This window comes from Nannospalax galili, unplaced genomic scaffold, assembly GCF_000622305.1.
Source record: "Nannospalax galili isolate Female #2095 unplaced genomic scaffold, S.galili_v1.0 scaffold1362, whole genome shotgun sequence".
In the NCBI taxonomy this organism is placed as follows: Eukaryota; Metazoa; Chordata; class Mammalia; order Rodentia; family Spalacidae; genus Nannospalax; species Nannospalax galili.
In genome coordinates, this window is record NW_008347579.1 from 733077 (window position 1) to 748921 (window position 15845).

The 15845-nt window shown below is 39.8% G+C and overlaps 1 protein-coding gene across 2 annotated transcripts in view; it reads right to left on the reverse strand.

Annotated features, from left to right (window-relative positions):
- Positions 1-789: 789 nt before the first annotated feature.
- Atrnl1 (attractin like 1) overlaps positions 790-15845 on the reverse strand; it is a gene marked incomplete at its 5' end in the record, with an annotated part of 630201 nt that continues 615145 nt past the window's right edge. For both annotated transcript variants that reach the window (XM_017800920.1, XM_008844317.1), the window contains 1 exon segment: positions 790-2524. In XM_017800920.1, the coding sequence (XP_017656409.1) occupies positions 2403-2524 (122 nt within the window).

Consider the following 15845-nt stretch of genomic DNA (forward strand, 5'->3'; position numbering starts at 1 on the left):
AAAATGAAACAGTCTGACTTTAAAACATTAGGGACACATGTGGGGTGGGAGGGACAGGACACAGATGCGGAGTGATGATCCTCTTTGATTCACTTCACCTGACAGTGAAGAATTTTATTTCCAGGAAATGATTCGATAACTTGAGAATATATTGTGTAACTGGCCAGAGTTAACAATATTTGGCCCAGAAAGGTATAGTATGACTTTAACATTGCATTAAGTATAATTCTCTAAAACTTAAATTTTTAAATTTTAAGAACCCAGTAGGCTGCAAGGTGGATGGAACCGGACAATTCTTCCACAGTAATGTTATTTGGTGAGCCTCTGTAAATATATAGCTGAGACAGAGCTTACAGACAAGTCTGGATCTTGTACTTTTGTTCTATAAGCTTTCTCTAGTGACAACTGTTACAGGATTGAACAAATTGGACAATTACTTATTTTAAAATAATATTGGTATGGTCACCAGTCTTGCCAATTTATTATTTCATGAGAAAAATCAACATGTGAAGTGTCCAAAAAGACACTGATTGAATTACTTGATTGTTTTAGGAGACATTTACAAACTTGTTTAACTTTTTCTGAGAGAGAATGTCCTGGGAGGTAAGAATTAGCCCTTCTGCCCCCACTCAAACCCCACAGGCTGTAGAGAAAATGACTAAAACTATTCTACAAATTTGTCTTATTTTTAGTTCATGGAAAATAGCAAAATTATCATGCCAACATAAGGAATATATACTATATTCATATACCTAATTATAAAAATAATGACACAGTCATGGTTAGATGCAACCTAATAGTGTTTTATGAGATGTAGCTACATATTCTGTGGTCATTTCTGTTACATATCACATCCAATCCTCATCAAATTCAGCTGACTATGTATACATGGCATTTGAAATAAATATTTAATATTGCAATAGGGTCATAATCTGCTACTGTACAACCATGGCATGCAAGTAACTAGGCTTTAACTGTAGGATGTTTTTACCTTCCAGAAATCCAAAGAACATGAAAAGTACATATATAGTACTAAACATCGATTAGATTTAAATGGATTTCCTATTAAACAAAACTATATAGTATACAGCAGCTTTGGATATCTTGTTCATTGTTCTTCACCCTGAAGTTAACAATGGCAGTTCCAGACTGGGGCTGTTAATACGGCTGCACTTCAGTGAGCTGTTGTTGGTTGATTATAGGACACAAATGATTGGACATTCCAATGTGAAAGCAGTCACTTTATTTTTCCTTTCTGCCAAAATTCAGGGTTTTGCATCATTAAGAATGTTCTGAATGTGGCCAACGATGAACTTATTTTTTAGCTGCAGACTTCCCATGACACCAGTGTGACTGTTGGAAACAGGGATTTTGCTGGTGCTTGCCAGACCCTGCTCTTCTCTGGTTGTGTTCTAGGCAAAACAGGTGGTAACAAAGAACTTGGAAGGTTACCTTTAGAATACATTCTCCAAAGGTCGTAAAAAGCAAATAAAATCTAACATAGGGGAGAAAGGCCCGAAGAGAACGATAGGTTCTTATAAAGATGCAGATAGATCACTTGGGACTGGCATGATGATTCCCAGGCAATTGAAAAAAAAATTGCCAGATTGGGGCAGAAGCTTGTATATTATAGAATTACTGCAGCTCCCTTCAGGTGGTACTGAGGCTGTTTGTGGAAGGAGGGGAAAACTGATTGCTGGACAGGCTTCTGTCCAAGCTCTATCAGCTCTGATAATGAGTTAGGCAGTTGGTGTGGACAACAGGAATGTCCGCCACACTCAGAATTCTAATAAACCTCCTGAGAAGTTGTACACATCCATCCAAATGGACTGGTCTGGGCTGCATTTTCAAATTGACTTTGGATACCAGGTGGTCACATGGAGTGTTAAAGCACATGACCTGCATCCTATCAGATCAAAACCTTGCTTTCACATTTACAATGAGACAAAACAGCATTTAAAGCCGTCGTGATTTGTTCATTTCCTATTCACATGCAGGTGACCTAAGTTTACTAATGAGGCAAAAACTGTACATGTCTCATCATTCAGGCATTATAAAACGTCTGTCTTTAAAGTCTTGGGATATAAACAGTTGATTTATACGAATTACATATTTTCATCTGCATTAAGAAACAATATACATCTTTTTTCCATAGTAAGTTAATGTAAGCTATAAGCCTAAGATAGCCATAAAAACTGACTTTATTACTGGTGACCAACAACACTGTTACTTTTATAAAAACTCATCAACATTCTTTGGCCACTTGGGACATTGCCCACTTAGAGAGAACTGTACTTGAGCCCTGGATTATAGGAGATTGGCCTCTATAAAACCCAAAGGCACAGAACAGCTTTAGCAGAAGTCATCTGCAGAGTAAACCAGTACAAAGTTGGTTTCCTTCCTCAGACACAAGTTCCTTGACGTGTGGAGAGGTGTTTTCTATTCCGGACTCCGGAAGTCTTGTCTTTATTATCGGAAGGCTTCTGTTGTGAAACATCTATCAGGGCACTGGCAATAGCAAGGCCTGGAAGGAGAGGAGAAAGGCATGTGAAGGCTTAGATACATTTGGGATTGTGAGAGAGGTGGTTTTGAGCCCCACTTCCTGATGTGACATGATGTGACATATAAGTCATGAAATGTTCAGCTGTTTACTGGTTATCCAGCAGTTAACACACCCACAAGAAGAACAAGACTCTGATTTAGTGTAATGCTGGACAACCAAACTCAGAGCTTGACAAAACACCACATCTAGTTGTAGATGTCACTCTCACCTTGTTTCAGTGCCTGAACAGAGATTTGCTCTGAATGGACTGGAAATTTTTATGGTTACTATTTTGTTTTTGTTCCTACAAACAAAACTCATTAGACAAGATTTTTTTAAAAAGCTTAGAGTAGCTTTAGATTTCTAGAAAAACAACTAATATTGAATATACATGATTATCACCTGAAGTCCACATCTGGAATCAGGACTGTGCCATGCATGACCACATAGGCACCATGGCATCACACAGTGTCATACAGTCTCTTCTCGTTGCCCTGAAAATCCCTTATGCTACACTAATCTATCCTTCCCTTTCCCCAAAGCCTCCAGAAACTGGATCTTTGCTTAAGTCTGTGCTTTTTATGTTTCCCAGATACTACACAGTTGGAGTCATACAGTGTATGCAACCCTTCAGGTCAATTTGTTTCACTCAAAAATAGGTATTTGCTACAGTTTGGGTATGGAATGTTCCCAGAAACCTGTGTAAAGGACTTGTTACCAGGGGTAGTACTGTTTGAAGGAGGTAGTGTTTTAAGATGTGAGACTCTGGAAGATTTCCATAGGTTGTCAAAGGTGGGCCCTTGAGGGGACTTTGGGGCCCTGGTGGGGAATTTGGGACCCTGGCCCAAAAGAAAGTCTTTTCTTTTTCTTCCTGGCCATCAGATGACACTTTTCTTCACCATATGCATCCCCCATTGCCATTTGTCACCCCCATTAGAAGCCCAAAGTGCTGAGTCTGCCTGATCACAGATTAGAACCTTTAAAATTCCCAGCCAAAATACAAATTTTCTCTTTTTAAGTTAATATCTTAAGTTTTTTGTTATAATGATAGAAAGTAGACTACTACATATTTAAGGTACCACCATGTCTTCTAGGGGCACAGCAGTTCCTTTCATTTTTCTGCTGGGTAATACTCTGTTATATCATCAATTGTTGATGCTTTCTTCTATTGAAATAGATCTCAATTATTACTTTCAACTTTTTTGACAGTTATGAAGAAAGCTATTATGAACACCCATAAGCAAGGTTTTTATGTGAATATACGTTTTCAATCTACAAATACCCAGGGGTGTGATGGATAGATCAAAAGGTAAGCCTCGTGTTATAACTCTGTAAGAAAATATCAAAGTGTGCTTGCAAGTGACTGCATCATTTGCATTTCCATCAGCAATGATGGGGAGTTCCAGCGGCTCCATATCCTCACTAGCATTTGATGATGTCAGTGTCCTGGGACTTCAGCAACTCTGAATAGTGTATTTGAATAGGAGCAACAGTATCTCATGGATGTTTTAATCTGCAGTTCTCAATGGCACATGACTGAGCCTCTTTTTATCAGGTATGTATTTTGAAAATACCTCCTTCCCATTCTGTGGCTTGATTTTTCATTGTCTCAAGCTTTTTTTTAAAAAAAGAAGAAAGCATCATCAGGACAGTTGTGCCATGTACTGAAACTCAGATAATAAGTGTCTTAAACATAAAGGAAGGACCTTGAGTACCTCTGGAAGAAAAGGACTGTAGAAATAGGTCTGTAGTTATCATAGGTAATTAAAAGAAGACTGCTTTTTGTACTAATTGTTACATTGTTAACCAACTGACAAGAACATTCAATAAGATGTTCAGCAATAGTAAAGACTTTAGTAAATTTACATGTCCTACATTTCAACTAGATACTCTGGCTTATCATAGACACATGTGATTAAATTTCATTTTTGTAGAGTCTTGTAATTCTTGAGTAAAACAAAATGTCTCAAATTCCCATACTATACCACAGGGCCAGACTGCTTACTCTTTTTGAAGACCTCACTGAAGGGCATCAAGATCTTGGAGAATTGACTTTGAAGTGAGTTGACCCAGTCCCTAGGCACTCATGGACATCTTCATGCACTTTTAAGGAAAATCTTTATTTTGAATATTATCCTGCACAAGATGTTACTAGATTATTTTATTCCCATGGGCCCATGGGACAATTTATTCTACACAAGTTTCAAATATGACCTGTCAAGAACAGAACTCCAGAGATTAATAAACAGAAAGGGATGGAAATAAAGAGAAATGGGTCAAAGAAGGACCTAAAAAAGGTCATCTGGGAGTGTAATGCTATGGAAGTCAGGGAAAGGGGGAAAGGGTTCAAGAAATCTCTTTTAAAAAGTCCCATGTAGACCAGCAGTTTAAGGCCTTAGAAAACCTCAAGTAGAGGGCATTAGATTTCCTCAAAGCAGAGGATAGTATTTGACTCATTTCTGAACTTGAATATTTAAGTCTGAAAGCTGAGGAGGGAAAGTGTGGCCAGTAGACATGAGTCTTCAGTTTAAGATTTGTAGGATGGAAAGGAGACAAACAAGCTTATTTTCACAGGATCTGAACAGGGCCAGACAAAAATATATCTGGGTGCACATGATTATATGATAGGGTATTTGTGGTGACAGAGTCACTGGTGGTGTTAGAGAGAGAAGAAATTATAAACAGAAAAATCAGTGGCTGGTTTGTACATTTGACTTTCAAGAGGTCCTGTCAAAGTAACTTTTTTGGAATGTTAAATATTATCCTGAAATTTTTAGATATGATACAGGCTCAAATTTTAAATAAAAATTATGTTCTTGACCTTTGATGAGCACTTTTGAGCTCCTGATGCATCCAACCACTTATTCTGCAGGTTTGGGTTCACACACAGTAAATACTATGCCACTTTTTTATTTCATGGAAGCGAGCAGCTTTAATTTAACTTAAAAAAAAAATCACACACTTGGGTTATCCTAATTCAAGGTTTGACTGGGGCAGATCTTAAGTTTCCGTAGGTCTCCTGCATACTGCTGTCCTGATTTACACCTTCCTGGTAGTTCATTCCTGGCACTAACTTATCCAGAGACAGCCAAATGCAACAAATAATATATGCCTCCTTGAATGTGGACAGAGACCACTTACACTAATTTCAATGATTACAACATCCAAATATGAAATCATGTCATTCGTTAAACTACTGCATGACCTAGTCTAGAGGAACTCTGAAGAATACTTTTCATTTACATGTGGCTGCAAAAATCTTGCTCCCCTTACAGCAGATACAGCAGCACCAGGAAAGAAGCAAACAGCTTCCACTGACAAAACAGGAAATTCTTGGATAATTGACCATTGTCACTGTGTCTTTGTATTTTGAGGTATATGAGGTCCAAAGCCTAATTAAAGTAGTGTCTCCCAAAACATGTTCTGGTTTAACCAGGATTCTGAAACTTGGAAACACACTGAGTTGAAAATTCATACATCATAAACCATATTTCAGTTAATTTACAAATAAAATTGTAAATCATGCTTTTATTAAACTTGATGGCTTTTTGTGCTTTCCTATGCAAATGAACCAACAATGTTTTCAGGTTCTGCATGAATGGCACCAAGTATGCTGGACCCCTGCAGGTCCTCCCAGTAGTGACATTTAAGTGTCTAACCTGCATAGTCAGAGGACACTCAGGGTCTGTCACCCAGGGTCTTTCCTTATGGATAGGTCAAATGACATTTCCATTCAGGTTAAGGTTTGGGTCCTTTAACAGATCCCATGTTTTATGGCCCACCACGAGTTATTTAATTATAAACAACACAAAAATCACAATACCTGTGTTTGTATACCATGATGTCAAATGTAGGCATTTTATTACTACCTTTGCATTTATTCATGTTTAGAATACAGTAAAGTTTATAATCACCACAACAGCTCAGAAGTCACCAAGCCCTCTTCCTACTACAAGAAGATGAACAACGCCCTTGCCTTCCTGCATTGTGTAGTGGACACATGGCTGGAGGAGAGGAAGTAATCTCTAGTTTTGTGCTTCAGCACTCTTTACTATTTTAAAGACTAACTTTTCTCTAATTTTAAAGAATCCAACTGACAAAGAGAAAAGTCAAGTTAGTAACTTTTGGAGAATGCTAATAGTATCTCCTTCTTATCCCTCTTAAGTTGCATGCTGGGAGAGAGACTAGACATTAGAGAATGTCCAGACCATATATAAAAATACAATGCTGACCTCCCACCAAACCAGCAACCCCTACTCAGAAAACTCACTTATGGGCTGCAAGGAGCAGCCTAGGGAGCCAGCTGGCCACATGTCAGACCAGTAGGAATGTGGACTGTCATCTCCAGTAACAGCCTGTGAAGTGAAGCAATAACCCCCTGAAACCATCACTCCAAATGGTTTGGGCTTGGTGAATAACTGGGCAGCTCTGCTAATTTGTGCCTTCAGTTCCAACCTAGGACAACTGGAGAAAGGCAAATATGCATCCACCTGCGTGGATGTCCCACTTGTAGGTCTTCTGCTTGCAGCTCCCAAGCCAACATGTTCTAATCCAGACACACCAGCAGCTTCTGTCTTTTCCTCTAAAAGCTTCCTTACTCAGCCTGGTGTAAGTCTTTACCACAACACAAACAAAGGTGACTGACTGCCTTGCAATAGCAAGCTCTTGGAATAAACAGCTTTTCCTTGTTGCCATGTTGTTGTTCATGGTTTAGTTCCACATTGGCAATGAAGAGGCAGGTATGAAGAACCTGAAATCTTTTCTGGATTTTAAAATAAGGTATGGACCAACAAAAGTAACCTGGAAATAGGTCCTTAGAGGTGCCCTTGCTGCACCCACATCTCCTGGTCTAGAGTGCCTTGGAATTTCTCCCTGTGGGGCTTTACACCTATGATCCTGCAGGCCTTGTACCCTGAGAAGAAGTGTATCATCGGGTCCTGTGCAATGGCTGATTGTTGCTAGAGTTCCATTAAAATCAGGTCACTCCAGAAGATCACTTTTCAAAGCATCACGCAAATCATCTGATGAAATCCACTTATTGTGTTCTCTAGGCCTCACATAGTTCGTTGTTATCAAAGCAATACAATGAACTGGGGGAGCAATTCATTATTTTAGACTGGTGGTCTAAAGGAATTTCGTTTACCATATCATGATGATGTACCAACGCTGCAGGCTAGTGGAATTTTCATCAAAATATACCCAGAAATTCAATAAAAATGCTAAGACAAAATATTTATTGTAAGCCTTAGCTCTTTGCACTTTTAATTCTTAAATACCACACACCATGACATTTAGATTATTTAAATTCAATGTATAAACCACCTAAGTAGAAAGTCCATCTATTTCTCCATTTCCTATGACTTCTGGGCCTTTCAAGCTGGTGCTGCCCTGGGTCACTGAGGCCAGGGTAATCAGTGGAGAAAGTAGACTCTCTCATCAGAATTTCCATCAGTAAACAGGCATGGTTCAGTAGATACAGTGTTGGGTGGCAAAAGTTAGCACAGCTGTTTTGTAAACAGGTAGAACAATGCACTAAGGTCAGACTTTAACCTGCAACCTTCAAGAGCAACAATATTTGCTTTCTAAAATTTTAGAACCTCACTTCTCTTTAAGCATGTCCAAGTATACCCCAAAGAGAAAGGAATATAAATAACCAATATAACTAAATGATTAACCAGTAAATATATCTTCAAACACTAAATCTGCAACTCAAACCACCATGGAGAGCATCAGGACTTTGGTTATTGTTTGTAAAACTCTAGTTTTCCCCAGTGGAAGCGAGGTGGTCAAAAGTGAGTCCGGTGGTAACAGTGTAATCATAAAATTACTGATGTGTGTTTCTTTACAATTATGCAGAACAATTAATAAGTACGGTAATAAAATACTGCACATCAATTGAAATTGCCTTGAAAGAACATTCCCACATCATATACAAACATAGCACTTGCATTTTACATTTGAGCAGAAACCTTAGAAAGTCATTCATTTTGAAGGAATATCCTCCCTAGTCTGTGTCAAAGCGAGCACCACTATATATTTTAATTTTCCAGGAAAACAGCTTCATTAGGCGTGAAAGGTTAATTGCAGGTTTAAGTGGAGTTCAGAGAACGGTGCAGGGTCTGTAGTGAATTGCACAGTCGGCTTCGGGAAGACTGAATGAGTGCTATAAACCGCGTGCCCTGCTGAAATGTTTTACTACCTCATTTACTATCTGTCTTCTTTTACTGCTTGTATTTGTAGTTCTTCTAAACCTTTAATGGCTACAGTTTTATTTCAATGTAATCAGATTTAAATGGAAATACCATGCTGGGATGTTTAAATGTTTTCTTTCTGATTGTATATAGCTACATGCTTGTGATCCGAGTCTTGGCTATCCTTCACATGATTAAGAAAGTGACTTTGGGAAACTTTGATGTCATGCAGACTCTCGCCATTGTGTGGACTCCATTTAACATTCAGCATGGCCATGCTTGCCAATACGCAGCCAGGGCTGCATGCATAATTAGAAAATATGCATTTCCATTTTAATTTATCTTTTGGAAGGCCAGCACAAGTGAAGTCATTATTAGGCAAAGCTCCAAAGGTTACACTGTTGAATAAAAATTGAAATACTTCAAGTGCTCAAGACACTGGAATGACAAATGGCTAGTCATATTTGTCTGAGAGCTTAAAGAAAGGTCTCCCCCACCTACTAAAAAAACCACTGACCACTACAGATGCCAGTGTTTGTATTCTGCTTATAAATTTTTGTTTGGCTTTTAGCATATTATAACATTGTATAATTGCATTTAAAGGCATAGTACTTGAATTGTGGAAAATATAAGACTACAAATACTACCAACACCTATCCAACACTCTCTGTAACATGACTGAGCATGCTCTCAATTTTATATTAACTAATCTCTAATTGATTACAATGAGATATTGTAAATCATTGTTAAATGTGAATTCCCACAATTCTTAGCATGTGACACTTCCTTCATATCTTACCCATTCTAATTTTAATTAGACCCAAGGAAATTTTACTTGATTCCTTTTTAAAATTTTTATTTTTAGAATCACAACATTTACAAGAATCAGTCTTCACATTTAGTTTTCCAAGTTGGTAAGTAACCTTGAAATTCAACTGAGAATTCTGCCTTTCTAAGCCAATTAGCTTTTTATTCTTTCAATTAAAAACAAGACTGCACAACTGGCTAATGTGCAGAGAACAAGAGGCCCCAGAGTGCTTGTCCCTGAATAGGACACCTATTTCAAACCTCTACCTCCCAAGGCTTAGCGATCATTGTAGAAGAGGAGGCAGAAAGATGTACAAGCCAGAGGTGACAGATGACTACAAGGAAACAGTCTTCCAGAGAGTTGGTCATAGGAACTCACAGGAACTCACAGTATTGGTGACAGCATGCACAAATCCTATGCAAGCTCAAACTAGTCAAAATCCCAGGACAGGCATAGGGAAGTGGGGAAGAAACTACCTAAGGAACTTCTGGCAACTGATGGCTACTGGGAGGGGGAAAAGACAGTATCTTACAGGGTTGGGACTCTTGGGCCCAGTGGATGAACCCACACTGAAGGACATTTGGGGATACAAATTAGACTCTATAGGCTGTTATTACCTATAAAAGAGAGCACATTAAATTGGGCAGGAGGCAGTGGGGAAGATACAGATAGGGGAGGGATTGAAATACCATCAAATTATATTGTATGAAAATCACAAAAATTTTTTAAAAAAACCCCAAAAAACCAGACAAGACTGCAAACTTGTAATCCAAGCACTCAGGGAGCTGAGACAGGAAGACTGAGTTTGAGGTCAGCCTAGCCTACATAATATGATTCTGTCTCCCCCCCGACCAAAAAAACCTGAATATACCTCTCACCCAAACCTAAGGCCAAGACCCCAAGCAAAATAATTCTAATATATAATAACCCCTTATTCTAAGCCTAATCATCCTTTTTAAAAAATACTTTATTTATTATTTTTATTTTATGTGTATGCGTTCATTGTCTGCATGTAGGTAAGTGCACCCATGTCGTGCAATGCCCGTGGAGGACAGAAGAGGCTGTCAGATCACCTGGAACTGGAGTTACAGACAGTTGTTAGCTGCTTTGTGGGTGCTGGGATTCAAACCCGGGTCTTCTGCAAGGAACAGTCAGTGTTCTTAACGGCTGAGCCATTTCTCCAGCCCAGCCATTCTTAATTTCAAAGTGTGTCTCACTCATTGAAGAGACTGAGCAACAGAAATACTCTAACAATGGCCATCTTATTTTTCACTGGGTAGGGAAATTATATTTTAGTGTTTTTAAACTAAATGAAATTATGCATGCAAAAAAGTTTTGTTAAATATAAAGTATTTTGCAGAGTTACTTAGTAAACTGCAAATACCGAAAAATCTCCAAAGTCCCAAAAGGTTATTTAAAGATCAAATCATTTCATTTGAAAGTATGTCTTGAGTGCATACTGTGCACAGGAAGCGCTCTTGTACCCGCATGACAGGCAAGTGAGGCAGACTAAGTAGAAGAGACCCAGTACCCCTTGGGCTCAGTATTGTTTTTCATTAGAAACACATAATCTTTTGACCAAGTTATGGTGAGAAGTGTACAGGAAGGGCTTAGAAAAGTGCCTAGTGCCTAAGACCTCAAAAATGTCATTCTGCAGTCACTGTTGATCATCATCACCACCACCACCATCATCATCATCTTCATGTGAAAAGCCTCAGACCAAACAGGAAGGAACAGAGAGAGCCCTGAGAACTGTGATACTGTCTTACAATAGCACTCATCCCTGAACCCACTCATTCCTTCTAAAGCAAGTATGGCTAGAGCCAGTCCAGACTTGCAATGCCAGAATTAGGGGGAGGGGGAGAGATGATCAAGATACACTGTAGGAAGTTCTCAAAGAGTTAGTCAAAATATTTTTTTAAAAAAGAAAATTTAACCTTAAAAAAAAAAAAAAGGGACAGCACACAGAAAGACTTGAAGACACACAGACAACATCTATCAGACAGCTGATAACCCTGTTCGCTCTCAGGACTGGAGTATTTTGACACTGGGAAATAACCCTAAGAGTGTGCTTGTAAAGACATAGTGCTTCCTCTGCTGCCCATGCATTAGGGAAAATGGAAATCATGGAGGTCAGTGGTAATGGCAAAATAGAGGAAGGACAGTGGGCCACAGGAAAAGCATTGCTTTATATATTAACGATGCTCAAGCTACTGCAGATTCAAATAATGATTAATTTTTGTTCATTTCTCAGAGTTAAAAACGGGCCTTTTCATTCGTCCTCTAGGCTGTTCCTCAAAACCATTCTGTTGAAATGGGTCAAGATGTTATTTTCATCCTGGCTTCACAGATGGCCAAAATGAGGCACAGAGTGTATGAATGACTAGCTCAGCTCACACAGCTGGTGGGATGCAGAGACCTGAACCCACCTCTCCAGATCCTGGGACTCAAGTTCTGTTCATTTTACAGGTGGAAGGGAGAAGGAAATTGCAGCTTGAATGTAGGCATCTACTGCAGGATTTTGAGCCAAGTAAAACAAGCACTGGCTGAGATGTGAAATCAGTATGGTCAAAGCCATTAATTACTGTTGATGGTATTAAAAGCCACAACAATGCCACAAAGCATTCTGCTACCATTGATCAAAAGCTTGTAATAAGCCCTAGGGATTGTGTGCACATTATGTATCAATGTATGCAAACAGGAGTGACAGTACAGGTCAAGTTAATTAACATGCATTGAGGGAACATTGCAGGCAGTGTGTGGTAGCTGGTTGTTCTCAAAGAGCATCAAGCTGGGGCAAAGACGAAAGAACAATCTAAACTGCACACGGGTTTTAAATTGGCAAGTGAAAAAGAAAAGAGCTGTGGACGACTTTAGGTCACAGAACGACACGATCAGGTTTTTACTTCAGAGACAACGTGAGTGCTAGCATGGAGGGTGCAGAGGAGTAGGGGCAAGGCTACTAATATTATGTCAGATGAGGAACAGCAAAAGGAGACAGAAATGGGACGCAGCTGGGGCTGGAGAGATGGTTCAGCAGTTAAGAGCACTGACTGCTCTTGTAGAGGACCTAGGTTTGATTCCCAGCACCCACATGGTGGCTAACAACCAACTGTAAATCCAGTTACAGTGGATCCAATGCCCTCTTCTGGCCTCCACAGGCTTTGCACAACACACATGCACTTACATATATGCAGGCAATACACTCACACACAAAATAAAAATAAATACATTTTAAAAAGAGAAAGAAATGGGATGTGCAGGGAAAGGGTTTTGGAGAGATTACCGTGAGAGGTGAAAACTGGGCAGGCCCAGAGATGACTCCCAGTTTTCTGGCTTGGGTGCCTAGTGCCTCCAAACATTATTTCGAAGCACATGATGGGAAAGAAACACCCAGGCTGTGTGGTGAGGCAGGGGCTCATTTGTTTGGTTCTAGACACAGTGAGTTTGATGACCTGAGGAGCATCTCAGGGACCCGTCTTGTGGGATATGCAAGTATGGAACTCATGAGTGAAGTCGGGCCCACACCTGGTGTTTTGCATGGATGGATCTGAAGACTGTATTGGTAGGTAATGACAGACTTTGTTGTGGATAATGCCTGAAATCTCTGCAGTTTAACAAAATCCAAGTTTGTTTCTTACCATGTAAGGTGCTCCTGGTTGATGTCAGGGTGAGGGTAGAGGAAGAGAAGCAGTTACAGTTTATGTACAATCCAAACATGGTTATGTTGAGCATATGTCACTTTGGACCAGAAAAGTTCTTTCAATGTCGTTAGCGAGTATGGCTTAATGGCAGCAACTCTGAACCTGGGCTAGGCAGGCACAGGTTTGGTGGGGAGCTAGAAGTCAATGCACTGGAGTGGATGAGACCACCTTGGTGGGAAGGAAATGAGGGGAGCAGGCAGAGGGCCGGCACTGGAGAAGACAGGAGCACTGGGGAGGCAGGAGAAGCAGGCCAGTCACAGGCTCTGTAAGACTAGTCCATTAATGGCTATTATAACCTGTGGATACTGCTTCTATTTGTAGCAAATAGCCCCCAAATGCCATGGCAACTCTAAGTCAGCTGAGCTTGCTGCTTCCAGCCTTTTCTTGACTTGAAATTCAGAGCGTCCCTGGCAAGACCTCTATCGGAAAGAAGCTGGAGTTGGTGGCTGTTAAGGTCACTTCTGGATCTTCAAATTTATGACTGCAGCTGCGTTTCTTCAGGAGGCCATTGGCAGAGCCCCAGATGTCATCCTGTCCTCCTCACGTGTGCTCTCATGTGTCAACAGAATGGGCCATGGTGTCACTGAGAAGTTGGGGGACTGGTGGGGTCAAGGGCCTGTCTCTACAAAATATGCATTTGGTCTTGCTAGTTAGGGATGAGGGCTAATGATGAAGACTCCACTGGGAGTGTTGCATGTGGTTTGTACTTATGCCAGGTATGGTTCTATGACCCTCCTATTACTGGTCAAGAAACTGGCTGAGTCTCTCCCTGGGGAGGGGCAGTATTACAACACGGGTTGATCCTGATCTTGGGTCTAACATCCTCTCAACAGCCTAATGGAATTTTTTGGTTTGTTTTCTTTTTTAGTTTGGTTTTAAAGCTCTTCCCATTTTAATATAATTTTATCTTTATAATTCCTTTTGATTGGCAATACATTGAATATAGGGACTATTTGCTTTTATGTCCCAATGCTTATCTTAAATAAGTATTCAATAAGAAAGAGAACAATGCACTATGAAGCTGTGTGCTGCTAGAGAAGTGAGCTTTGATGAGAGTCTCAGGTTTTGTTACTCAAAAACATGTTTGGGAAATACAAGGACGTTTCTCTTGGTTGCAGAAATACCATGGAGGGCAGGGTAGGAATAGGGTAGGCAGGGGAAGGAAGAACATGGCATCAGTAGATGTGGTTCATGCTGTTGAAAAGGGTGACCAGGGGAGATGATCCTACAGGTGCTAACTGTGCTTCCATCATGCTAATAGCCCATCCCAAGGACCAGGCAGGCATCACTCACAGAGTCAGAGCTATACATGCAGAAGCCTCTGGCTCAGTATCTTGGTCTACATAATGTCTGAACAGGTTTCAGAATCTGAAACTGTGGGTACGAGATTGACAGAAAGCAGGAACTGCTGCCACACTGGCTTGGTGTCAAAGCTCTAGTAACTCTGTTCTCCTTGAATGTCCTTGCAGAGGCTGTTGGTATTTTAAACCAGCTCTGGAAATCCCACACAAGCTCTGCTCATCTCCTAAAGGATCATTTCAGTTCACCTTTCTTGTTCTCTGTCTCAGAAGTTTATGTAAAAAGTTAGAGCCAACAGAAATGGTTTTTGTTTAAATGGTTTAGCTTTTTAGTTCATAAAGCTATTTATGAGAAATAAGACTACAGTTCCAAATGAAGGCTAAACAGTCTGGGGAGGTGATAAGCACCATTATTTTGCTTGTGGAATCATACTGCGCCAATGTGCTATGATGGATATTAGACAAGCTATCCGCGAAAACATCCACAGTGGTGCTCCTGTCTCCTAGCTCACAGCAAGTTTTAAAAAGTCAACATTAAAATAAAATAAAACACACAACTATCTATGCTAAGCCAAAATATTATTTTAACAAACTGCATTAGGAAAGCAAACTTCTGGCTTCTATATAAAACTCAGGTGCAAATCCTCACTTCTAGCCATTGAGATAAAACAGAAGGAAAACGTTATAGGGAATCACAATTTTCCCATTAATATTATAAATTGCTAAGACCTTACCAAAAGTTATTACAGATAACTTAAAGGCCAAAGGCATTTTAACAAAAACCGAGGAGTCCGTATACAAATTGATCCTTGATAAATCCCCTTTGCTGAAGGAAAAACCGGTAGAGTTGAATAACTTACTTTTCAAAACAGACAAGAACCCTTACTCTGATGTTTCCTAAGTAATCCAGGACCCTGAGAGTGTGTATTCTCTCCGGTAACTCAAAACAGGGACTTGTAGGAAGTAGTTTGCTTAACTGACCTCTTTTAATCCAACAGAGGAAGGGATAAAAGAAACTATTTCCTGCAGCAGTTTTGAGCATCTGACTGACTATGTTCCATAAACACTGACCCTTCCAAGTGAAAAAAAAGGATAATTTTGTTCCACTTTGCTTTTGGGAACAATAAAGTGGCCTCTGAGCAACTATAAATTGAGAGGTGTCACAGAGTTAGTATTGGCGGGGACCTTCCAAGCTCCATAGGCATGTAAATCATAGAAGACCCAACAGATGTGATCTGGAACTTTCTGATATCCAGGGGGATAACTATTACCCTGTATTTATGTCCAGGTATTTCCAGGCAT